At 61.3% G+C, this 26,332-nt stretch overlaps 1 protein-coding gene across 1 annotated transcript; it reads right to left on the bottom strand.

The window, feature by feature from the left end:
- Positions 1–948: 948 nt before the first annotated feature.
- On the bottom strand, positions 949–26,332 carry HHIPL1 (HHIP like 1). The gene is given in 10 exon segments (XM_084887331.1): positions 949–1,997; positions 2,513–2,595; positions 6,164–6,245; positions 9,218–9,363; positions 12,334–12,460; positions 13,171–13,505; positions 16,795–16,865; positions 16,869–16,938; positions 18,387–19,033; positions 26,039–26,332. Coding segments are annotated over 10 exon segments (2,469 nt in total). The 5' UTR covers positions 26,318–26,332; the 3' UTR covers positions 949–1,368.

The following is a 26,332-nucleotide window of genomic DNA, read 5'->3' as shown; positions in this document are numbered from 1 at the left end:
TTGTATGCGCATATGCATAACAATAGGGTGGTGGAGGCAGTGGGGGGGAGGTCAAGCTGGAGGAGGCTCATGGGGGAAAACGGGAACATATGGAATACTTTCAACAGTAAAGATTTATAAAAACAGAAACTTATTCTCTCTCTACAAATATATATATGTATATATATATATATATATATATATATATATATATCTACAAGAGAAAAAAAAGAATCCCCAGTATAGATGATGCCATACAGGAAGTAGTTTCCCAGCAGGCTTTGCGGAGGGCGCTGCAGGCAGAAGAAAGAGGGAGCTCTGAAGTGGCCGTCCTCCGCTGAGTGGCCGGCAGGGGACAGGTAGTCCGGGGAGAGGGCGGGAGGCTGGGCTCAGAGCTGCCTCAGCCTCTGAAGGTGGGACTCAAGACCAGTTAGTGGCATAGCCGTGTTGGGGTCCACCCCCTCGTCTGGAAAAGAGCCGGTGATATCAATGCCGTTGGGGGCCTTTGTGAGGATTAATGAGCCGGCACACCGGGAGCCTGGCACTTAGTGCTCACTGAATGCTGGTTTTCAGCAAGGGGTGAGGAGATGGCTGTCCCCTCAGAAGACACGGGTTCTACAGGTTAGCGTGAAGAGGCTTACCTTCCGCCCGTTTTAAGTACGTATCTGTCCCGGTCATTCTGTTGTGGTCCCTCTGCATGGCTCAGCCCTCCCCACCCTGTTGTACGGGGGCAGCTGCCGGCGTGGGCACCCCCAGCCTGGCGTTCAGCTTTCTGTCCAGGGAGCAACCTGGAATGAGCTGGGCATGTTTGCTTTCCTTTGTTCCGTGCTGCCCCCTGGTGGTCAGTGCACATCATAGTGAGCAATCAAACTCCCAAGGAGACATTTTGCATATTAGCCTTTTATATATATATGTCAAGCTGATAAATTCAACAAAAAAATTTTAAATTTGTATATAAAAAAAAAAAAAGATGAGGATTAAATGAGTGAAAAGAGGAGCAGTGCCTCACATGTAGGAAGTGCTCGACCAATGTCGGCCGTCCACCCTAGTTAGCGCTATTGAGGAGCAGTGAGTCTGTTGACACAGCCAGGGGCCATGTCTGCCCTTAAAGGGTGATGCCCTCAGTGCTCAGGGTCCCAGGGCCAGACGGTGTTCATGCTGCTGCTCAGAGGTAAGAAAGACTAGGACTTCCCCCAACACACACACACACACACACACACACACACACACACACACACACAGGGCCCCGGGCTCCAGCACACACGGGACACGGGAGCAGGGACACACAGAGAACTTGGGCACCGCCCACAGCTCAGTGAGGGCTGCAGTTCAGATGCTCCACCCTCCACTGGGCACACGCAGGCCGAGGGCATGCCAGGCTCCGGCCCACTACCCTCGCCCGCGGTCGGGGTCCTCCTGGCTGCACACGACGCCCGCGTCCTCCTCGTGGCTGCAGTTGTGCGTGCCCAGGCCCGCGTGCCCGCACTGCAGCAGAGTCCTCTCGCCGCCCGCGCAGCGCACGTCGTCCAGCAGGATGGGCAGCGCGCCGCCCTCCCCGAACTCCGCGCCCTTGGCGGCCCGCGCGGCGTGGGCGAAGCCCAGCTGGCGGCACACCACGGCGGCCGCCCGGACGTCCCAGCCGTCGTCACACACGGTGCCCCAGCGCCCGCCCGCGAACACCTCCACGCGCCCGCGGCCCGGGCTCAGGCCCGCGGGCTGCACCAGGCGCACCGCCCCGTCCGAGGGCGCAGCGTGCTCAGCGCCAGGCCGGCCCCGCCGCCGGCCGCCCACCCTCCGAACACCGGGCCGCCGGGTGGGCCTTGCTGGGCGCGGGGTGGGCCTTGCTGGGCTCGACGTGGGCGTGGCCGGGCTCGGGGTAGGCCTTGCAGGGCGCGGGGTGGGCCTTGCTGGGCGCGGGGTAGGCGCGGGCGGAGGGGCTGTGGGGCGGCTGCGCCTGGGCACCTTCGTGGGCGCGCGCTCTGTGGGCCGAGGGGTGCTCTCGGGCGTCCGGATGAACTCTGCAGAGGAAGAGGCTGCAGTCAGAGCGGCCTGACCACCCAGCTCTCCGTCCCGGAATGCAGACTTGGGGAGAGGTCCTGTTCCACCCTCCGCTCAGATACCCAGGCTGCGTGCCTCCCGGGAAACTGTGGTCCTCAGGTGCTGAAGATTGGCACACCCCCTGCCTCCCCACCAACCCAGCCTCGACACCCCCTCCCCCCGGGACCCTGGCACCCAGAATAACTTCCCAGCACTCCTTGCTCCCACAGGCACACCCTCTCTCCCTGTGCCTCTCAGGGCCTCGGAGTGCACTTCCCTGGAAACAGCTTTCTCCCTTTGCGTGGCCCCTTTGAGACTGGCAGCCCCTTTGTGCCAACCGCGATGGCACTGCCCACTGCCCACTGCCCACTTTAACTGCGTGTATACTGTGTGCCCAGCACAGGGCCCGGCAGAGGGCCCACCCAGGAGGACCCTCGCCAGGTGCGGGCTGTGGGAGCGTCCCTCCCACACGGGGTCCCCGTCAGCGAGCACTTACTTTCTTTGGGCACAAAGGGGATGAGGCGGCTCCTCACCGTCACCTGGGCCGGCTGGATCTGGCACGTGCCAGGGGGCGCCCGTCTGCCAACACGGGGAAGGTCCTGAGCCCGGCCCGGGAGCCCGCCCTGAGCATGCCCATGTGCGTCCAGGCCTGGGCAGGTTAATACCGGCGGCCATTGGTGGGTCCCCACGTGCTCCGTGCCCCGGATCTACGGGAGTGCAGTCCCAGGACAGGAACCCCTCATCCCACTTCTGCACCTGAGCCCCTCCTCAATCCGAGCCTGGCCTGTCCTCTGAGCCTGGTCCCAAATGGCCTCCTCCTCCCCCCACAGGCTGCCTGTCCAACTCCTGTCACTGGAACGACCCGGCCCCGGCCACAGCCTTTGGGGAGGGTCCCTGCCCCCCTGGCCTCCCCGGTCCATCGAAAGGAAGAAGGTGGCGAGACAGTGTGTCTCAGGGTTGGCAGCAGAGCTGGGGGACCGGGGCCTTCTGGGGTGGGGGGGGAGAGAAAAGAGTCAGAAAAGGTTGCCAGGACTATGAATTGGGCTCTTCTGGCATCTTCGAGGGGCACCAGGGAGGAATGGAATTTCATTTTAATTAGTTTTTGGCTCTCGATCTGTGAGTCTTTGAATGGGACCCGCCGATTCTGGGCTGACCACATGGGAACAGACTTCAATAGGTTCCGCCAGCTCAAGGGGAATGCCAAGGGGTGAAGCAGCCACGTGACACGAGGGGCCTCCAGACGGGCTTGGCCAAAGAGGGAAACCGTGGGCCTCCGCCCCCCAACCCCTCCCCGCCAAGGCTGAAGAAACACGTGCAGGCAGCACTTGTCCGAGCTGGAGAGGGTGGGTTTTCTGGGGGCCCTGAACCCAAATAATATCCATACCCCCTACCCAGACCCAGCGGGGGTTGGTTCCTCCAGGAAATTATGAAAAACATGTTTGTTGTGCAGAAGGTAGGCGATCGATACACCAAAAGCTGCCACATAAATGCCGTTATGTTTGGGCAGTAATGAATAGCCCGACCCCACCCCTCCACCTGCTACGACCTCATGTCTCTGTTCTCCAAAGATTCTGCCATGGGGCCTCCGTGCAATACATTTCAGGGCAAAGCAGCATGCTTATTCCAAGAGAGAAAAGCGAAGGGGATGAGGAGGGTCAGGAAGGAAGGGAGGGCGTCTGGCCGGCTCCTGCCTCCTCCCACACACGAGACCTTGAGCAGAACCGGCCTCGGCCGCGGGGTAAGCCGATATCGTGCGGCACCAACTAAGGCAGTGCCGGTCCAAGGCACATGAGTCAGGTGCTCCGTGCGTGTGACAGCTCCTTAGAGAAGCATCTGCTCTGAGCGTCGGAAACGCCCAGGAGCAGGAGAGACAGCGAGAGCGCCCTGACCCAACAGAAAATTACTTGCCATTAAAACCGACCCTTCTGCGGGTGGTGTTGCACCGTGGACATGTTTATGCTGAACGGGGAAAAGAAACGGGGGAAAATGCAAAGGTTGCAGGTGCCGTCCGCAGTGAGGTAAACTCGTCCACAGTGAGGTAAACTCTGGCGCCGCCCACGTAAAGATGGGGAGACCAAGGGAAACACAAGGGGTGTGGCGAGAGGAAGTGCTTATGTTTTTCTTGAGAAGTATGTCAATAATGAACAGGCTGGCCCCAGCCGGTTTGGCCCAGTGGATAGAGCGTTGGCCTGTGGACTGAAGGGTCCCAGGTTCTATATGGTCCAAGGCACATGCCTGGATTGCGGGCTCGATCCCCAGTAGGGGGCGTGCAGGAGGTAGCCGATCAATGATTCTCTCTTATTATTGATGTTTCTATCTGTCCTTCTTCCTTCCTCTCTGAAATCAATAAAGAAGTATATATATTTTTTTAAATACATATTTTATTGATTTTTTACAGAGAAGAAGAGAGAGGGACAGAGAGTTAGAAACATTGATGAGAGAGAATCATGGAACAGCTGCCTCCTGCACACCCCCCACTGGGGATGTGCCCGCAACCAATGTACATGCCCTTGACCGGAATCGAACCTGGGACCCTTCAGGCTGCAGACCGACGCTCTATCCACTGAGCCAAACTGGTTTCGGCTAAATGCTTATGTTTTTCTTGAGAAATATGTCAATAATGAACAGGCTGGCCCCAGCCAGTTTGGCTCAGTGGATAGAGCATTGGCCTACATACAGACTGAAGGATATCAAGGGCACAGGCCTGGGTTGCGGGCTTAATCCCCAGTAGGGGGCGTGTAGGAGGCAGCTGATCAATGATTCTCTCTTATTATTGATGTTTCTATCTGTCCTTCCTTCCTCTCTGAAATCAATAAAGAAACATATATTTTTTTAAATAATTAACAGGCCGGTTTGGCTCAGTGGATAGAGCATCGGCCTGCAGACCCAAGGGTTCCGAGTTCCATTCCAGTCAAGGACACGGGCCTCTGATGCAAGCTTGATCCCCGGCCCTGGCTGTGCGCGGGCGGCAACCAATGGATGTCTGTCTCTCCTCGATGTTTTCCTCTCGCTCTCTCCCCCTCCCTTATATTCTTTCTAAAAATGAATGGGAAAATTTTCCTCATGGGAGGATTAACAACAACAAAAAATAACAGTAATAATGCACAGACCTGTGCTTTAAGAAAAAAAAATGCAGTAGCCAGGAGGGTCTGCAAAGCTGTCACAGATCAGAGAAGCTAAGGAGATGTGAGGACTAACGTAATTCTGGAACAGAAAAAAGAATGTGGAAGAAAAACTAAAGAAATTCCCTTTAAAAAGTGCAGTTACCTCAACTTGAAAAAGGAGTATAGAGTTTAATGAATGGTGAGGCGCCAATATTGCTTGTTAATTGTGACAAAGGTGCTATAATAATGTAAGACATTTAAAGAATAGAGGAAAATCCTATATAATAAAGAGGTAATATGCAAATTGACCCTCACACCATTACTCAATATGGCCACCCCATGTGGTCAAATATAGCCACCACAAGATGGCCAGCAGGAGGGATCAGGCCTGCAGGAGAGGGCAGTTGGGATCAACCAGACTGGCAGGGGAGGGCAGTTGGGGGCAATCAGGCCAGCGGGGAAGCAATTAGGCGTCAATCAAGCTGGCAGGGGTAATCAGGCTGGCAGGCAGGCAAGCAGTTGGGAACCAGCAGTCCTGGATTGTGAGAGGGATGTCTAACTGCATGGGTTTAGGCCCAATCCCTGTGGGCAGTCAGACATCCCCCGAGGGGCTCCATATTGGAGAGGGTGCAGGCTGGGCTGAGGCACCCCCCACCCAAGTGCACAAATTTTGTGCACTGGGCTTCTAGTAAATAAATAAGAAGGGTGACGGGCATATGGGAAAATGCTGTATTATCTTTGCAACTTGTTTGTAAACCTAAAGCCATTCTAAATTCTAAATGCTTTAAGTTTTTTAAAAGATGTGATGCTGGGGCTTGGACTCTGACGCCCTTCTATCACAGACAGAGGTGGACTTGGATCCTGGGTCTGCCTCTCACCAGCAGTATGGGCTTGTCTAGTCACTTCCCTCTTGGGGCCTCAGTTTTCTCATCTGGAAAAGGGGGGTATGAGTAACCTCCACCTTAGGGAGTGCCAGAGAGAGAAACTGAGGGGCAGGCTCCCGGAAGACGGCGCCAGCTTCGGCCGTGCCGGGTGTGACTCACCGGGAGGGGTCGATGATCTTGTACACGACCCCACGCGCTGCCGTGGCGCTCGGCACGCTTGTGGACATGAAGTACAGCTCCCCTGGGACGAGAGGCAAGGCAGGGAGTGAGCACGCCGCCCGGAGGCCGTCCCGCGGACCCTGCCCCCACCCCAGGCTCTGAGACCACCCCGACCTCAGGAGGCCAGCCCTGAGGGGTGCAGGCCCACGCAGCTCTCCCGCGCCCAGGATGGAGACAGCCTGAGAAAGGCGCTGGCCTGTCCGGGGGCCTCTGTGGCTCTCCGGGGTGGGGGCCACTCTGCCCGGTCACCCAGGCTCGACCCTCTGGAGTCCCCGGTCACCTGCCTGGGTTTCACGCCCAGCACCACCCACCTCTGGGCACAATGAGGGTCCGTGCCCCAGCTCCCTTCTAACTGCCCGCTGGGCACTGCGGGCACACCTGGCTCCCCCTCAGCTTCCTCACCCCAAATGAAATGCCTCACGTGACTGTCATTTGGATCTATTTTTATTGATTTCAGAGAGAAACGGGGAGAGAGATGGAGAGGAAGAGGGAGAGGGAGAGAGAGAGGGAGAGGGAAAAGGGAAGGGGGAGAGGGAGGAGGAGAGGGAGAGGGAGACAGGAGAGGGAGAGGGAGACAGAAGTGGGAGAGTGGGAGAGAGGGAGAGGGATACATCAATGATGAGAATCATTGATTGGCTGTCTCCTGCACGCCCTCTACTGGAGATCGAGCCAGCAACCCAGGCATGTGCCCTGACTGGGAATGGAACCATTACCAGGGTGACCTCCTGGCTCACAGATTGATGCTCAACCACTGAGCCACACGGGCCGGGCAGGACTTAACAGAGTTAAGCTTATCGGAGCACACGGCCAGTGCTCAGTCAGCGTCAGCTCTGACGGCTGATGTCAGTCACCCGGGACCTGGGTCCGGCCAAGTACTGGAGGCTGGAGGCTGTCTCCACCGACGAGCAGGCAGGACACCAGCTCGGGAGTTTCTCGCGTGGATGCCAGTCCCTGCACTCAGCCCCGTGTGAGCACCAGCAGCTGAGGGTCCGCCCCGCTCTGAGCCTCGGTTTCCCCACCTCCTGGGACCCAAGTGAAAATGCAGGGAGCAGAGTTACAAGCACCTGGCGCCCTGTGCGCTCGGGGAATGTGAGTCCTCGCCACCAGAGGCACCAGAGGAAATAGGCTCCCTATGCCCATCTTACAGGCGAGAAAACAGCTCAGAGAGGCCGAGCCACCCGCCCGGCGTCACACAGCTGGGGAGTGTGAGTGAGGCCCCGAGCTCACACTGAGGTAGTGCACACGGGGGCCGGGAGGCCGACACCCACACTTCCTCCAGGGTCTCTGCCTGGAGAGAGGCCCCCCGAAGCCACTGCCTCCTTCCTGGCGGAGTGGCCCTTCCATCTACCCCCAGCCCCCCGAAGTGCCCGGGGCTCGCCGCTGCACACTCAGCTGCCTCAGCCTGGGCTGCCTTTCTCCCCATCTTCCTCTGCTGGCCAAGTTCAAGCGCACGGCCCTCTGGGAGGCCCCGGGCACCAGTGGGTCCCACATTCCCCTCCCCGGGGCTGAGCAGAATGGTCAGCCTCCGTTTTCCCACCTGTAAAGTGAGGGGGTTGGACCGGGCATGGCCCATGCTCCCTCCAGCCTTGATCTGCACAGGCAGGGGGACACCCCCCCCCCAGCTGTCCCCAGCAATGAGGAACCTGCCTGGGGCCATGTGGACGCTGGGCCAGCAGAGGCCCTTGTTCCACAATTTTAAGGTGACCAGACGTCCCGCTTTTGGCGGGACAGTCCCGATTTTTAGTTAAAAGCGGGACGTCTGGTCACCTTACACAATTTACAGGTACCAGAGGGACAACTAGAGACACGGTGGCTGGAGCCTGGAGCCGGGAGACCCAGAGCTCGGTGCTCTCCAGAGGCCGCCGGCCCTCGCTGGCCAGCAGGCTGCCCCAGCCGGGGCTGTCCCTCTCAGAGGGGCCTCCGTCTGCTGTTGTGTCACTTAGTGCCACTCAGAGGGCTGAGGCAGGGCCCTGGGGAATGCATCTCCCAGGCCCTGCCTCTCTTTGGAGAGGGGGTGGGGAGAGTTAGGGGACGGAGGAGAGAGAGGGAGAGGGAGGGAGGGAGAGAGAAAGAAAGAGAGCGAGCGCGCATCTCTCCCTCCAAAGCATGTTAACCCCCTATTGGCCAAAAGAAAGGGTTTGCAGGCCCCCTGGGCTCGGGAAGGGCGGCGGGGGGCCCCGCGGAGGATTTAGATGCTGATGGGTGTCGGTTCAACAAAGGTTTCCCACACTCAGGCCCGGGGTCTCTGGGCACTGGGATCGCGAGGGGATACCCCTCCAAAGGCCCCCTGGCGGGTGTTGCCCAGCAACCGGGCCAAGCATCCACGAAGCCCCACCGCGGGGGCCCCTGGTCTTTTGTGCGGGGGACAATCTGGGGCCAAGGACAAGCAGAAGGCTGGAGTGGGATCCAGCCCCCGTGGCCCCTCCTCCTCCCCCTCCCCCACTCTTCCTCACATGGAAAACGCTGGTGCCCGAATGGGAGACCCACCAACAGGCGAGAAGGCGGTGTTATCCACGTCCTGAGGACCGTGTGGCTTCATTTTTCAGGAACCCAGGGCAGTGGAGGTCTTGGGGGGCGTTCCCCCCCAACCCACCCACTCCCCTCCCTGCTCCTGCCCTCTCCCCCCCCTCCCCCCCCCGAATTTCCACCAGCACTTCCTGGTCCCTAACTTGCCTGGTCCTCTAACTGCCCTGAACTCTTAAGTAGCTTTGCCACACCCAGGGCAGAGGTGGGGGGAGGGAAAGGTGGAGGGGGGAGGGGGAGAGGGAGGGGGAGAGGGAGGAGGGAGCTGAAGCTCTGACTGGTGGGGATGACGTGCAAGCAAGGCCTCCAGCCCCCTGAGCACATCACTCCTCACCCTGAAGTGGTTTCCAGGCCTGAGACCCACCCCATTCCTTACACCTCAGACCTGAGACCACATCTCTCGAACCCCGAGCCGGAAGGAGCCAGGGGATGGGGGACCAGCCAGGCATGGGCGTCCGCCGCCGCACTCACCGGCCTCGTCCTCCCCAAAGGAGATGATGTGCGGGCGGTAGTTGTTGATGAGCCCCGGGAACGCGCAGGTCTGGCCGCGGCCCATGCACAGCTCACTGTACTGCCACTGGCCTGTCTCTGGGCTCTCTCGGAGGGACATCAGGCGCCTGCAGAGAATGGGCTGTGGGGTCACACCTGGCATGGTGCGCCGGAAAACCCCACCCACCCACCCACTCATCCACCCACCCACCCACCCACTCATCCACCCACCCATCCACCCATCCGCCTGTCCACCCACCCATCCACCCACCCACCCACCCACCCACCCACCCATCGATGATGCATGCAGTCGTGGCGGGCAGTTAGCCGGACAGGAGCAGAGCAAGGACGATGGGCAGAGCAGGTACAGAGGTCACCAGGGTGGAACGCCCCGGGGGCCCAGCCAAGGACAAGTGTAGGGGACCTGGTCCCCAGGGCCACCTTTCCTCCCCTAGCATCCCGCTGCTCCTGCGGCTGGGTCTCCCTGGCTTTTCCTCCTTAGAGATAGCCAGGCCCAGAAAAGCAGCGAAACCAGACAAGCTGACCACTGCTGACCTCAGGGCCAGCTGCCCGGAACAATGACCCTGCCCTGGCTCCAGCCAATCAGTGGAGGCCTGAGAGGACACCCCTAGAAATCTGATGAATATTCTAATGAGATCTTCCCCAGAATATTCCCATTAAAATATTCTAATGGGACCTCCCCTAAAACCTTTAACATCCTAAGGATGGGGGACCCAGCGTGCTCTCCCTCCTGGGAGCATGCCCCTGCCTCCCTACCCCCCCTCCAAAGAAAAATGTGCCTCAGCTTTGGCTTCCTCACCTCTAAACTCCGAGGGCCCCCTTTCTTTGCCTCTGTAACTTGTGCCCAAGTCCATTTCTTCTACCTCTTTTTTTTTTTTAATATATTTTATTGATTTTTTACAGAGAGGAGGAAAGAGGGATAGAGAGCTAGAAACGTCAATGAGAGAGAAACATCAACCAGCTGCCTCTTGCACACCCCCTACCGGGGATGTGCCTGCAACCAATGTACATGCCCTTGACCGGAATCGAACCTGGGACCTTTCAGTCCACAGACCAACGCTCTACCACTGAGCCAAACCGGTTTCGGCTCTTCTACCTCTTGATAGATCCTCCCTTCTCCCAACTGACGGAGTGAGTCCATCGGAGTGAGTCCGTAACCCGCACCTGTGGCCTGGACATTCCTGAGCACCTAACCAGGCACCTTACATGGACTGTACATTGAATCACCAATCAGAACCTGCCAAATACCCTAACCCTCCCCCCCCCCATTCCTAAGTACCTAAGTTTCTAATCATGTGCCTTATATGAAACCACCAATCAACGTGTGCCGAGTACCCTAAGCCCCGCCCCTTCCCTTTCCTCCCATCAGAGGGCGCCTTCACCCCGGCAGGTGTGCTCTCCTCCTTTGGGAGGCGGCCCGACAGGTCCTTCTCCTCTAGTAAAGCCTGTGTCCTGGTCTCCGGCCCTCTGTCTCGTCTGTCCCCTCTGGGATTTTCCAAACCAACGTTCCTTACAATTGACGTCTTGGCTCTGAATTCTTTCCTCGCTACAGGCTGCGGGACCCAGGCCGGGTCTGAGCCCACTGGCCGAACGCCTGGAGCCGCTCTTGCCGCCCCCAACACGACAGGGACCGCACACAACGCAGGGCCCGGCGCACCCTTAGCGTGCAGGGCCCCTGTTCTAAGAGGGTTACGGATTTCAGACAGGGACAGCAGGGCATTAAGCCAAGGTGGGCCCTTCTCAGCCTGGGGTCCTTCTCATCCATGAAGCCTGCTCTGCGTGAAGTCTTTGCTGAGCACCTACTATGCGGCAGAGAAGCATGAAGGAAGGGAAGGCACACAGGGACCAAAAGACCAGCTCGGTTCCTGCCCCCTCGGGCCACCCCCGCCCAGTGACCACCAGGAGGCAGTGAGGAGCTGACTTGGATGGCAGAGCTCTGGATGGAACCTGGGCACCTTCAGACTATGCTTACCTGGCCCCAGACTCCCTTCCCCGCCTGTCCATTACCTACTGACACTCCCAGGCCCTGTTCACCGTCCTCTCCTCCGGGAAGCCCTCCGGACTGCCCCCACCTGGGGCTTCTCCGGCACCGTGCACAGGCTCTCAGAGGGGGACTAGAGTGGACTGAGTGTTTGTCTCCCTGACTTGGGTGCCAGGTACTCTTCAAGTCTGCTGCCCTGGCCCTGGCACACAGCCTGGCCCAGCAGACGGGCTTGGGAAAGGGAGGCAAAATGAATTACATTTCTGCAGTCAGGTGGCTTAGGAGACAGGAGAATTGGGGTCAAAGCTGAGGCTTAGACTCATTTTCCAGATGGGATAGTTGAGTCCCAGAGGCAGACCCCAAGGAAGGGGGGCAGAGCTAAAAAAAAAAAAAAGGACCCCTCTCTCAGCCCCGGCTGCAGACACTCCCGCCCCGGTCAGCAGCCTGCAGAGGGGAGCGCTCTCCTCCAGCCTCAGGCTCCTAACGCCTCCGTGCACAGGCTCACGGGGGGACAACCAGCCGCTGCCCGACGCTGAGCGTGCACTCATTCTCAGGGCTGTGCGTGCATTCCCGGACCGGGTCCTCCAACGATCTGGGAGGCAGCTGCAATCACCGCCTCCCTTCTGCAGGTGGGGAAGCTGAAGCTGAGAGGAGTCCGGGCTCAGGGCTGAGAAGGCGGGCAGGATCGGACCCAGGCCCCCCCAGCTGCACTTTCAAGCATCGTGCCAGGTGCATCTCTGCCCTGGGCCTCGTGGGGCCTCAGTTTTGTCCTCTGTACAATGGGAGAGCGAGGTGGTCAGGAGGCCCCATAGCTCCTCTGGGGAAGGAGTCTGACCTACAGCAGGCAGGGGGGTATGCTCTGCCCCCCAGAGTGTGGGAATCGGGAACCAAGGCTCCAGGGGCCCCGTGGTCAGGCCCGGGCTGGAGTCCCAGCCCCCCTCTCCCCTGCAGGGTGGCCTCTCCTGGACCAACGCACCCCGGGGCCCTGGCCAGCTGGTGCAGCGACAGGTCCTGGCCCCCAGGGGAGTTGTTAGGGTCCCTCCCACCTCGCTCCTCTGCCCTCCCGGCCTCCTAGGAGGGCACTCGGGCCCCTTACCCGCTCATGAAATCGCCGAAAATGTAGAGGCCGTTCAGGTTGGGGTGCTCGCAGCCCCGGTACACGTAGCCCCCCGTGACGGACTTGCCCAGCTTGTGTGGGTAGGCGAAGATGGGCAGCACGTCATCTGCAGGGCGGGGGGTGGGGAGGGGGAGCCGGGGTGAGCGGAAGGGGTCAGCACGCCCCCCCCAACAAATCTGTGCCTGGTCCTGAGTCTTGGGGGGCAGAGGGCTGTGAGGTCACTGGGAGGGCGGGAGATGGGGACGCAGGGGAGGGAGATGCTTAGCTTCCAGGTGCAGAGAAGAGCAAGGAGCGGCCAGGAGAATGGGGGAGGGGAGAATGGGGAAGGGGGGTAGGGGAGAGGGGGGAGAGGGAGGTCAGGTCCTGGGTGGGGTGTGGGGGACCTGGAAAGAGGCATTGGCACACCTCCCTTGGGGTGGATCTGGGATCAGGGGTCCCCCAGGGGCGGTCTCCTTGAGCCTGGGGCAGGCACAGAGAGGTGCTAGCGCGCAGCCTTGGGGTGGGGGGATGGGGGGTCTGGGAGGCGGTCACCCAGGGAGGCGTTGGCCACAGCCTTGTGGGGGGAATGGGGGGCTGGGGGATGGGGAGCGGTCACCCAGGGAGGCGTTGACGCACAGCTTTGGGGGGAAGTGGGGAGCAGGAATGAGGTGATGGGGAGCAGAAATGGGGGGGGAGCAGGAATGGGGGGTGGGGAGCAGGAATGGGGTGATGGGGAACAGGAATGGGGGGATGGGGAGCAGGAATGGGGGGTGGGGGAAGCAGGAATGGGAGGGTTGGGAGCAGGAATGGGGGGTGGGGAGAAAGGGGAGCGGTCACCCAGGGAGGCGTTGGCGCACAGCTGGCGGTCATAGCACTCGAAGCCCTCCCGCGCGCGCCAGCCGTAGTTGCGGCCGCGCCGCACCAGGTCCACCTCCTCGAAGCGGCTCTGGCCCACGTCCCCGCAGAGCAGGCGCCCGCGGCCCGCGCCCGACGCGCGCTCCCCGCGGTCGAAGGAGCAGCGCCACGGGTTGCGCACGCCCAGCGCGAACACCTCGGGCCGCGCCGCCGCGTCGCCCACGAACGGGTTGTCGGGCGGCACGCGGTAGGGGGCGCCGCGCTCCGAGGGCTCCGCGTCCACGTCGATGCGCAGCACCTTGCCCAGCAGCGAGGACCTGCGGACCGGGGGAGGGGAGGGGGCAGGTGAAGGAGGGGGGGGGGCAGGGGGAGGGGGCAGGGGGAGGGACATGTGGGGAGGGGGCAGGCGGGAAGGGCGCGGCTTGAGGTGACTGCGCCAGGGCACCACCCGGGCCAGTGGCTGAGCCAGGGGAAGGTGAGCCTGGCTGCGGGGGCCGGACCCGCCGGGTCAGGTGCTCCTCAGCTGCTTACCGGCTGGGTCACCTCTCATTCACTCAGCATTCACCTGCACCTGACACTGGGCCAAGCCCTGTCCTTACACCCCACCTCCAGCCTCCTTCAGCCTCACAACACACGTGTCCGCAGCGGGTGTTGCTGTGACCCCCGCTTTACAGATGGGGCCTGAGCTCAGAGAGGTCACCTGAATGCCCACTGGCCACACCCATGGTGAACGGTGGGCCGGGGTCTAGTCCTGGCGGCTGGCCGCAAAACCCACACTCTTTAAAACATGCATTTTTATTGATTTCAGAGAGGAAGGGAGAGGGAGAGAAACTTCAAAGATGAGAATCATTGATCAGCTGCCTCCTGCACGCCCCCTACTGGGGATTGAGCCCACAACCCCATGTGAACTCTGGACTGGAATCAAACCCAGGACCCTTCAGTCCGCAGGTGGACGCTCTATCCACTGAGCCAAACCAGCCGGGGCAAAAATCCCCCATGCTGTCTACCCCAACACAGACCTCCCCTGTGTCCTCCACGCCCACGTGAGGCTCTGCTGCCTGCCCTCTGAAGGGATGTGCCGCGGGGGGAGCATAAATGCTGCGGGAAACGTGAGCGTGTGGTTTTCTTCGCGCCCCGCAGTGCTGGCACACAGTAGGCTCATCACGTGTTTGCTGAGTGAGTGAGTGAGTGAGTGAGTGTGTGGCTGAAGGCAAAGCCAGTGCACCATACAGAGTACAGGGAGGGCTGGAAGGGTGTGAGGAGACACTGCGATCTTAGCTGGAAATTGGGCTGAATTCTCACTCGCTCTCTCTCTCACACTCCCAGGGCCGTCTGGGGTAGAATCACGGCACTGTCAGAGCGCAGACAGGCCTCCGTGTGGCCCAGTGCACCCCACACTCTCCACCCCTCCACCCCCACCCCTGCCTCAAAGAGGAGGCAACCCAGGGACCCCTTGCCAGGTCCCCCAGACAGCTGTGGACAGGAAGGTGGGCCACGCCACAGAGGCACGCAGCATCACCTCTGGGGCCCTCCGGGGCCACCTGGAAGGGGGTGCACACAGCTCCCGGGGTGACAGCTGGTGGGTTTCATCGGTCACAGGACACCACACACACACACACACACACACACACACACACAGGACAAAGGTGAGCCCTGATGGGGGAGATGCCTGGTGCTTGAAGATGGGGCGCGTTGAGACCACGCTCGCAGCTGTGGTTTTCCATGCACCTCCACCCTGACCTTTGGGTTTCTTCTCGCTCTTAGCACTTCGTGGCCCCCCTCCAGGCTGCTGGAGAAGGCAGGACTGCAGCCGTGTGCCCCTCCTTCTCACCTCATCAGCACCTGAGCGCTCCCTCCTCACCTCCCAGCGTCCTATCAGGTGAGAAACCCTCCCGCCCTGTAGAGGCCTCACAGTGAACCCCACCCGCCTAAGGGCTCCCCACCACACTGCAGCCCACACCCCAGGCTTCCCTGTGGGAGGGCCACACGCATAGCAGCAAAGGGATGTTTTAGGTCCTGTCCGGTTACCCACAAATCCTTCGTTTCTATATTCTGAAACGTCGTCCCAAACGTGAGAACGCACGAGGCCTCTCACAGCCCCAGGCGGGAGCACGAGGCATCGGCCGTGAACACGGCAATCGCTGTCTCAGCACAGGGCTCGCTATTTTTACCTGCTGGGCTGGGAAAGAGAGAGGATGGGCCTGATTGGCTGAGACAGTGGAGAGGCTGCCCTGGGACTGCAGGAGAGCCTCGTCCAGTCTCTCAAGACCCGTGTGTATGTGTGTGTATGGTGTGTGTGTGTGTGTGTGTGTGCGTGTGTGGTGTGTGTGGTGTGTGTGTGTGTGGTGTGTGTGTGTGTGGTGTGTGTGTGGTGTGTGTGTGGTGTGTGTGTGGTATGTGTGTGGTGTGTGTGTGTGGGGGGTGTGTGTGTGGTGTGTGTGTGTGTGTGGTGTGTGTGTGGTGTGTGTGTGTGTGGTATGTGTGTGTGTGGTGTGTGTGGGGGGGTGTGGTGTGTGTGCATGGTGTGTGTGTGGTGTGTGTGTGTGTGTGTGTGTGTGTGTGTGGTGTGTGTATGTGGTGGGGGGGGTGTGGTGTGTGTGGGGTGTGTGTGTGGTGTGTGTGTGTGTGTCTGGAGTGGAATGATGGCAGGCCATCTGCTCAAGCCAAGAAGCGACTAACTGCCCTAGCACCGTGGTTAACAAACTGCGGCTCTTTGGCCCCTGGAGTGTGGCTCTTCCACAAAATACCACGGCCTGGGCGAGTCTATTTTGAAGAAGTGGCGTTAGAAGTTTACGTTTTAAAAGTTTGGCTCTCAAAAGAAATTTCAATCATTGTCCTGTTGGTATTTAGCTCTGTGGACTGATGAGTGTGCCGACCACAGGCCTAGCCGGTTTGGCGCAGTGGGCAGAGCATGGCCTGCGGACTGAGGGCGTTCCATTCCGGTCCAGGGCACATGCCTCGGGTGCAGGCCCAGTCCCTGTCCCTGAACAGGGCACGTGCGGAGGCAACCAATCACTGTATCTCTCTGTCCCCCCCACCCCTTCCCCTCTCTAAAAATCAATGGGATAAATATCCTCAGGAGGAATAACAAAAATAAAATACTATTAAAAATAAAATACTTTAAAAAGATAAAAGAAGTGACTAACAGAACAAAGCTGTGCTTCAATGCCTGGGCCGTCACGGGGAGCCTTGGGCAGAGCAGCCACGTGCCACGTAGCCCTGCTCCGCCCAGCTCAGGCTCCCCACGTGGTCTGAGGAGCACCCTTTCCTTCCTCTGCTTCTGGCAGGAAAAAACCCCGTCTTCCCAGGTGCCCTCTGACGCCGCTCCTCAGTGCCTGTGGCCGGCGGGCACCGTGCCTGACCCTCCACAGACACCGCCGCTGTGACCTTCACACAGGCCTCCCCAGGCCGCAGGGCTGCCCCTCGAATGGATGAGGGCAGCCGGCGGCTGGGGCCTCCGGAGGGCCAGCTGTGGCTGAGCCAGGCCCCAGGCCCCTGTCTGCGCCCGGTGCTGCGTGGCTGGGGAGGGGATGCCCCCCTGGAGCAGCATGGAATCCGGGGCAGGGGAACCAGCCCGCCCGCCAGCCCGCCAAGAGTGGGACGTACTTGTTTTGGGCGTTTCCGAACTCGCCAAAGGGGTCTCCGCCCATCCCGCCATCTCCGGTGAAGATGTAGAGTTACCCGTCGTCCCCAAAGAGCAGCTGGCCCCCGTTGTGGTTCGCCGCCGGCTCCTCGATCTCCAGGATGATCCTGAGAGGAGATACATGTCCCGCCCCCGGCCCCCAGACATCCTCAGCCAGAATACAGAGCAAGGTCCCGGCATGACTCCTCCTCTCTCACCAACACCGTGTCACGGTGGCAGAGACGTGGCGTGTCCTTTCCAGCATGAGGCTTTTACAGGGATCGGGAGGGCCGGGCATGGACAGTCCCCTCCCTCTATGGCGCTAACGAGAACCTGGAGGCTCAGAGGGGCTGACGAACTTGCCCAAGGGCACACAGCAGAGCTGGAACCAGAACTCGGTCCGCTAGTTCTGGTCTCAAGCTTTTTCCGCTGCTCCCGCTGCCGGCCCCTGCTCTGCTGTGATCCCGCAGGACTGTGGGCCCAGGCCCAGCGGGCTGTTCTATCAGGCACAGGACCCACACGTGAGCTGAACACTCATACACTCCCTCCTGGGCGGGAGGTTGGAGGGGAGGAGGAAGGGAGCAGCCAGGGTAAGTCAGAGTCTCTCTCTCTCTCTCTCTCTCTCTCCCTCTCCCTCTCCCTCTCCCTCTCTCCCTCTCTTTCCCCCTCTCTTTCCCCCTCTCTCTCCCCATCTCCCTCCAGGCTGCACCTTGGCAATAGTCTACCTCCTCCCGGATTCAGCTCCTGCTGCCCGGGCCCACCATGGTTCCAGCTTCCACTGAGTGGCCCGGCTTCGGGGCTCCGGTGCCCCCACCCCCCCCCCTGTCCTCCAGCCCGAGAGGCGGGACAGCAGCCTTCACCTGTTCCCCTCCGAGCGGTCGCACTTCCTCCCCGCATCGCTCTGCCATCGTCCCGACACCCCAGTCACGCCCGTGCCCAGCTCTGCCATGGAACAACCTGGCACAGGGCTTTTTCCTATGGGGCTCGCACTGATGCACGTGCCCCCCATGCCCGGTCGGGCCCAGCCCGTCTCAGACACAGCCGGGCGGACATAAGACCCAGAGAGCAGGACCGGCGCCGACAGGTACAGAGGCCTGGAGGCCAGGACAGAGGCCAGTGGGCTACACCCCCTGTGGGGGGGGGGGGGAAGCGGGGAAGGTCCAGGCAAGGAGAAGTGGAAGGCTGGGCTCCGTCCCCTGGGGCCGTGGGATGGCCTTGCAAGACAGACAGGCCAGAGTGCGAGCTCTGAGCTTCCTGGCTGAGCGACCCACCAGGTCCCTGCACCCCTGACGCCTCCACTCCCTCGTCTGTGAACTGGGACAGTCACGCCGGCCCGGCTCGGCGGCTTTACGAGAACCCAGTGGAACCAACCGCCTGAAGTGCCGGATCCAGGGCTCCGGGTCCTGTGAGGTCTGGGTGGCAGCTGTCCCTCCCCCGACCCCAGAGCACAGGGGTCGGACCCCCTCCAGGGCGGCACGGACACCACAGAACCACCGGTGCCCCCCGCGGCGGGTACGGGCTGGGTCCCCCCGGCCCCGTGTCACCCCCGCCCCCCGGCCCAGCCCCGGGAGGCCACCTCTCGGAGCCGTGGTCCACGGCGTTCACGTCGTCCTCGGAGACCCTGAACTCGCTGACGCGGACCCACTCGCGGGCGCCCAGCCCCACGGAGTAGTAGACGTAGAGCCGGCCGGTGAGGCGGAAGCGGGGGTGGAAGGCCAGGCCCAGGAAGCCCCGCTCGTCGCCCTGCCAGGGCGAGGTGAGCACGGCCCGGCTGACGTTGAGGAAGGGCCGGCGCAGCCGCGCGCGGTCGGGCAGGTAGGCCCACACCAGCCCCACCTGCTCGGCCACGAAGAAGCGGTGGGTGCCGTCGCCGGCGTGGACCAGGGCCACGGGGTTGCGCAGCCCGCGGGCCGCCTCCTCCAGGCACAGCTGCAGGCAGCCCCGGGCGTCGGCCGCCACGCGGCCCAGGTTGGCGTTGAGGCGCGGGCTGGCCAGCAGGCCGGGGAAGCAGTAGTCGGCGTCGTCCAGGGCCAGGTAGCGGCAGAGCGCGGCGCGGTCGCCCTCCAGGGCCCGGAGCCGGGGGTCGGGCGACAGGTGGCGGAAGAGGCCGCGGCAGGTCTGCCACAGGCCCCGGCAGTGGTCCTCGCACAGCCCGGGCAGGGTCCGCAGTGGCGTGGACGGGTCCTCGGCGTCGTAGAGGTGGGCCGCGTAGGGCGAGCACTCCTGCGGGGACAGGGGCAGCTGGAGGGGTGCTCTGCGGGGGCACTTGCCGGCCCTGGGGCCTCTGGAGGTCGCCCCGCCTCCTGGAACCCCGGGCTGCTAATCTGTACAATGGGGACAATCCCATCCGTCACCAGGATTAGACGGCAGGCCTCCGACCTCCTCACCGTCACGCTTCTGTTAGAACCACTGACCGCGATATATGTTTTATTGTTTTTTTTTTTTTTACAGAGAGGAAGGGAGAGAGATAGAGTTAGTAACATCGATGAGAGAGAGAGACATGGACCAGCTGCCTCCTGCACACCCCCTACTAGGGATATGCCAGCAACCAAGGTACATGCTCCCTCGACTGGAATCGAGCCTGGGGCCCTTGAGGTCGCAGGCCAACGCTCTATCCACTGAGCCAAACCGGTTTCGGCATCGGCAGCGACTCTTGAGGACCTACTGTGCGCCGGGAGGGCCTGAGGGTCTTGCACACGCTTTCTCTTCTAATCCCATTGGCGCCGCGGCCCTGTAGCTGCATCATATGCTCCTTTGCTCAGCTCCCAACTCAAGGGCCACCTGGTGTTGTCCTCCCCAGCGGCTGCCAGAGCCGTTTCTCTATGAGACAAGGGATGGGACCCTCTGGGCCTCACTGGCCCCTTCTCGGCTCTGCTGGCCTCTAACTCTGTGGGACAAAAGCCAACAGCCCAGGTCCCCCCCACACACACACACACTTCCCCAGGGCCTCCGTCGGTGAGGCTCCGTGGACCCCATTCAGTGCCCCTGTGGACATGATTTGGGAGGGAGGGGAGTTCACGCCTCGGGGGGCAAACCTTCGCTCCCTGGGAGAAAGCTGCTGGGGCTTGATCGCCCTGCCTTCCTCCCGGCCCACAGGCCCTGCTTCCCAGTTCGCACAGTTCCTTGGAAAGGCGCTCCCACCGGCGGAAGCATCAGCCACGTTTAGCAGCATCCTGGACTGGCTCTCCCTCTGCCCTGTGTCACTCACCAGAGTAAGGAAACAGCCCACAGGTGTTGCCCCAGGTTCCGCTTTTGGGACCCAGATGGAGGCAACAACCCTGCTCCGGCCTCTCCCAGCGTCCAGCCTGCAGCCCCGCCGCAGCCTGAGAGCCAGGCACGGGGACCAGGCCCTCGCCGATCCCCGCTCCTCCGGCTGAAGCTTCACCACCGCTCTGCCATCGGCGCCTGTCCCCACCGCTCCCGCTTCCTGCCCACCGCCCATTTCCCGACACTTCTGCCTCTGAGCCTCAGCAGGCGCTGTTCCCTTCACAGGCCTGCCCTTCCCTGCAGGCAGAATCCTATCCAGTCTGAAAGAATAGCCATGGCCGTGGGAGGAACGGCAGTGAACAGGGACAGCCCCTGGGTGCTGGGGCAGACTGTGGCCGAGGGACCAGGCTGGGTCCTCCGGGGAACCTGAATTTCCTCCTGAGGCGGCTGCAGGCGGGAGGCTGGCTCCGTCCCCGTGGCTCAGATGAGGAAGGGGAGCCTCGGAGAAGGGAGCCACTGACCAAGGCCACATGCCAGGGTGGCCAGACGGGGCGGGCGGAGAAGCCAACTGCCCACCCCCACGGCCTAGTGACGCGCCCCCCCCCCCAATTCCTCGGCACCTCCCCTGCACCCCACCTGCGCAGAGCAGAGGCCTCACTCCCTCGCTCTAGAAGGACCTCCCTCCCTTGGAGTCCCTGACGAGAGCAGATGTAGTTAGTCATGTCTGAGTCTGACACATCCCTGCCCCGACCATGGGCTCCTCAGGCCAAGGTCCGCTCTGACTCAACTGTGGGCCCAGGAGGCCTCGGGGGTAGCTACGCCCGTGGTAAGGGAGGCACTGACAGGCCCCCCCCCCCCCCGCCCCCTCATGGGCCGGGCCGGGCCGGGCCGGGCTCCAGCAAGCGGCCTCCAGGGGAAGCGGTGGCAGGCTGCCCTCTCGGCGGTGAGCTCAGGCTCCGGGCCAGGGGCTGCTCCCTCCCGTTACATGATTGTGCTTTTGGTCACACCACGGCCTGTCTCCCTGGACCCTCCGCAGCTACCGTGGAGCTGAGGGCCACCTGATGACGTGTGCTCATTAGAGTGGGGTCAGTGCCTGTCTCAGGCTCAGACAGGGACGGCGCATTTCACACGCTCCACTCTGCCGACAAGTGGGGCAGACGGCCAGGCCTGGCTCCGGGCCGTGTCACCTCCCCGCCCCCAGGGTCCCCCAGAGCCTCCGAGCCCAGCCAGTGGCTGTGGGAGGACCAGGAGGGTCTGTACACAGACGTCACTTAAACTTCACAAGGCTTGTTGTACAAACGAGGAACTTATGCTTACAGAAAGGCACCTGTCAAGAAGTGGCCAAGCCCTATCCGGTTTGGCTCAGTGGATAGAGCATCAGCCTGTGGACTGTAGGGTCCCAGGTTCGATTCCAGTCAAGGGCATGTACCTTGGTTGCAGGCACATCCCCAGGGGGGGAGGGGTGTGTGTGCAGGAGGCAGCTATCAATATTTCTCACTCATTGATGTTTCTAACTTTCTATCCCTTTCCCTTCCTTTCTGTAAAAAAAAAAAAATCAATAAAATATATTAAAGAAGAAGAAGAAGAAGAAGAAGAAGAAGAAGAAGAAGAAGGGGCCAAACTGGGGCCTCGTGACATCCAGACTCCACCAGGTCACAAGTCCCACTCGTACTCGGAATACTCAGGGAAGACCACCTCTAGACACCATCGCCACCTCCTTCCCTGCCCAGGCCTCGTCATCCCTCTGACAGACAGCAAGGATCTCGGCTCTGAAGGAAAACGTGGCCCCTCTTCAGCAGGAAGTAGTTACAGAAGAGACTCTGTCCCTTTTTTCTGGAAGAATTCAGAGCCAAGATTCCTGAGGTGGGGATGTGTGGGCAGTTAGCCGGACAGGAGCAGAGCAAGGACGATGGGCAGAGCAGGTACAGAGGTCACCAGGGCGGAACGCCCCGGGGGCCCAGCCAAGGACAAGTGTAGGGGGACCTGGTCCCCAGGGCCACCTTTCCTCCCCTAGCATCCCGCTGCTCCTGATTTTCCTCCTTAGAGATAGCCAGGCCCAGCTGTACTTCAGCTCCAGGCCCAGAAAAGCAGCAAAACCAGACAAGCTGACCACTGCTGACCTCAGGGCCAGATGCACTGAACGATGACCCTGCCCTGGCTCCAGCCAATCAGTGGAGGCCTGAGAGGACACCCCTGGAAAGCTGACGAATACTCTCAATAGATCTTCCCTGGGACTTCCCCTAAAGCCTCCACCCTTACCGCCCTTAGGATGGGGACCCAGCACACTCTCCAGCGCCTTTCCAGTTCCCCTCCCTTCCCCTCCCCCCCAGGCATGTCACCTTTACCTTCCTCACCTCTAAGGGCCCTTCCTCTGCCTCTATAACTTGTTTCCATCACCACTTTCTTCTATGAATGACTTCTTCCACCCCTGAGATTTTATAAATGAACTAGAGGCCCAGTGCATGGATTGGAGCACCAGTGGAGTGAGTCCCTCATCCTGGCCTGCAGAGAGGGGGCCGAAACTGGCTCTCCGGCATCCCCCCAGGGATCCCAGATTGCGAGACCCCTCCTGCAGGCCCGGCCCCCAGCACCTGGATGCTCACTGGCTTCCTCCTCCCTCCTCTCTGGGTCTGGGGTGCGGCTGAACCACATTCGGGGCCAACAGTGCCCCAGCAGCAACCTAACCCACAGCCGATTCCAGAAGGAATCAGGATCCCTTCTCTACTGGTCAAAGCGTCTGCCCCCTGGTGGTTATTGCACATCATAGCTACCGAGCAAGCTATTGAACAGTCAGATGGTCACTTAGGCTCTTATATATGTAGATGTTCTCTTATAGTTTGAATTTTTTTTTTTAAGTTCAGTACCCATGCACAGAGAGAGACACGTGTCTTGGAGACCTTGCTCACGGCCTGTATTCTCTTCCTTACACGCCATGCACACCTGGTGCCCAGACCGGGGCAGTCCAGAAGCAGGAAACGAGAAGAGGGGGCAGTGATCGCTGCTGACAAGGAGGACAGTCAGCAGCTAGCCTCAGAGTGGCCAGTGGGGGAAGGCTGCAGAAAGCCCAGGGAAAACGAACCAGCATCATACTGCCCTGGGGCAAACCACTCACCCACCTCACTGCCCCAAGGTGCCCCTGGAGACTCATGATCCTGAGTCCTGAGGCTTCTTTAAATATATGTAGTGTGTGTGTGTGTGTGTATTGATTTTTAGAGAGAGAAGGGCGAGGGAACGGGAGAGAAAAACACTGATGATAAAGAAACATCTATCAGCTGCCTCCTGCACGCACCCTACTGGGGATTGAGCCTGCAACCCGGCATGTGCGTGGAACAACACTCAACCACTCAGCCACACCGGCCAGGGTGAGTCCTGCAGGCTTCTGACGTCCACCAGCCGTTCTCTAGGAAGACCGAGGCTCTGCACACAGCGCTCGTGTGGGATGGTCCCTCCTTGCCCACTTCTGCATCAGCAAGACATGGCTTGGGGCCCCACTGAAAAGCCTCCACTGACTCCTCCCTCCTCCCAGGGCCCCGGCTCTCCCTGACCAGCGGGGGAAGGCTGCAGAAAACCCATGGAAAAGTGACGTGTGTGTGTGTGTGTGTGTGTGTGTGTACTGATCTTCAGGGATGCTCCCACAGCCCTTGGTTCACATTGCAGATGCAGCATTCACCAAATAGTACTTCTGTGGCTCGTGGGGTGAGCTCATTGCTTCTGCTCTCACATTGCAATTTGCCAAATCGGCTCAGCCGGTCTGCTTAGCTACGACTTAATCATCTCTGAGCATGTCTGCCCACCCCACAGACTAGGGGCTCCTCCAGGGCAGGGAACCCGGGGCTCGGCACACAGTGGGGCTTCGAGAAGACAGGCAACATGGCACAGTGGTCAGGAGAAGGGTTTTGGAGCCAGAGCAACCTGGAGATTGGGTCTACCTTTCCCTGTGTACCCGCGGGCCAGTTCCCTAGCCTCTCTGTGCTATGTCCCCATCCCAAAGAGGAAAGGGATCCCAGCTCACAGAGTTGTTGGAAGGAGTAGATTGAGATGATGCATGTGTTTGCTCAGTAAATGCTCAAACAACACAGGCTACGCAACTCGAGGTTCCTGCCTTCAGAAAGCCTTTCCTAACTTTCCCAGGGAACGTGTGGCCTTTCCAAGAAAGGATCTGAAAGGGCCGGGAGGGACCATCACCCTCCAGCTTAGGAGCCATCGGGGCCTCGGGAGGAGATGTGGGTGCCAGACGGGCAGGTTCTGGAGGGGACTGTGGGGGTGGGCGTGTTTCGGGGTCTCCCTCCTCTGCAGCCCATCTCCCCAAGGCAGAGGTAAATGCCTACCCTCGCTATCACTTGCAAATAAGGCACTGGCCACCGCCCCCAGTGGTGGAAATCTGGAGGCGCTGAAGCAGAGCACAGTCCTCTAACAGGTCCGTCCCCGCCCCTCAGGTCTGGCAGGGAAACTGGAACCAGCCCCACTGCCCTTTCCAGACGTGAGGTCACTCCCAGAAACGCCTGGGGTGAGGTGCTAGCAGCCACTCCACTGACCAGCTCCTGCCGGGAAGATTCCCAAGGAAAGGGGGCCCTCCTTTCAGGGGAGGGAGCAGGACTGGCCCCTGCCTCCCTCCTCCTCCTAGGACAGGCCACTTCTCTGCCCTGCTGAGTCTGCAACACAGAAAGTGCTCGGCCAACACATGGGGAGTGAGTGCGCCACCCTGCTAAGTGACAGCGGTGGGGAGCCATGGACCTGGGCCTGTGGAGCCCCTGCAGGAGCCGGAACCTTGACCGACCTGCTCGCTCCCAAGATGCACAGCAGGGGCTCGAAGAGCCCACCGAAGGCAAGCACCCCCTTTGCATGCTGGAGCTCCCCAGGCCCCCATCGGCCCCCATCCCCTTATTTTCTACCCACATGGCCGCTCACCTTGGCGATGAGTGAGGGCCCGGTGCCCACCATGGCCACCACAGGGCTGTGTGACCACCGAGCAAGTCCCTGGCTCTCCAGGCCCTCGCTAACCCGGCCTCTGGGCCTCGCTGGGTTCCCACCCGGGGCTGGGCAGCAAGTGGGGGCCAAGAAGGCATGCACTAAAGAAACCCCACTGGAGATGTCCACTGAGCCCCTGATATGCATCACGGAGTCTGCATGGCAATCCCGGGGGCCGGTGAGACTGCCTCCATCTGACAGGGAAGGCGCTGTGATGGGCCAAGCCAGGATCAAACCCCAGAATGCCCGACTCCCAGCTGCCCTCAGCCCCTCCCGCAGGCCTGCCCCTCCTGGCTGGGGGCTGAGACCTGGCGCTGCCCCAGAACCTGCCAGCCCCAGTCCTCTCACTGCCCCGGTACTGGGCCAAGGCCAGCCTCCAAGCGTCACAGCCTTGACCCCATCATCCACGGTTGGTGTAAGGCGCCCGGAGTCAGACCCTCCAGGAGAAGGGACAGCCGAGACCACCCGATGTGAGCGGAGGCCCGGGGGCCGCCCTCAGAGGGGAGGGGGGGCAGAGAGGTTTCACCAAAAAGGTGTCGCTGGGGTGGTCTTGAAAGATGGGAGCCTCTGCCTGTGGGGGTGCCATCCCAGAGAGAGGGGCCGGGCGGGCGGGCGGGGCGGGAGGTGCAGGAGGCATCGCAGCCTGGGGCTCACGGGGAGTCCCAGCATCCCCACACCCTTCCGCAAACACAGGCCACAAGGCCAGAGCGCCCACCATGCCCTGGGCATTCCTGGTACAATGGATCCCGGCCGGGGTACCAGACCAGGGCGCGCTCCCGGCGGCGGGGTCCTGGAGGGCTGGCAGAGGAGCCCCAAGCGCTGGGGGAGTGAGGACAACCTTCCTCCATCCCTCCCGCTGGGGAAACTGAGGCCCAAGGGAAGCCCAAGCCACGGAGCCAGGGAATGGCAAAGCCCTGGGGGCCATCCCAGGATGCGTGTCCGCCTCCCCCGCCCCCGGGCCCCATGCCTCCCCCTGGGTACCCTCTGCCCGCTGCCCACGGGGGTCCCCGCCGGCGGGGTGGTCCCCCCTTCCTCCGCCCCGCGCCCGCTCACCTGGCACAGCAGGTCGAGCGCGGAGCCCGCGCACTTGGCCCACACGCCCGGGTCCACGCGCGCCGCCAGCGCCCGGAAGCGGCGGGCCAGCGCGGCGTCCCGGGCGGGCGCGCAGCAGCCGAAGGCGGAGTACTGGGTGCAGAAGGCCAGCGGCCGCGGCGGCCGGAAGGGCGGCCTGAAGTCCAGGCACTGCGGGTGCCCCGCCGCCCCGAGCGCCCGCAGCGCCAGCAGCAGCGCCAGCAGCGCCCCGCGCCCGGCCCGCAGTCCAGGTCCCGCCATGCCGCCGCCCCGGCC

The sequence above is a fragment of the Pipistrellus hanaki genome (genome assembly GCF_964339955.1).
Source record: "Pipistrellus hanaki genome assembly, chromosome: 1".
NCBI lineage: Eukaryota > Metazoa > Chordata > Mammalia > Chiroptera > Vespertilionidae > Pipistrellus > Pipistrellus hanaki.
The sequence above is the reverse complement of the archived record's forward strand: the minus strand, read 5'-3'. Positions and strand labels throughout refer to the sequence as shown.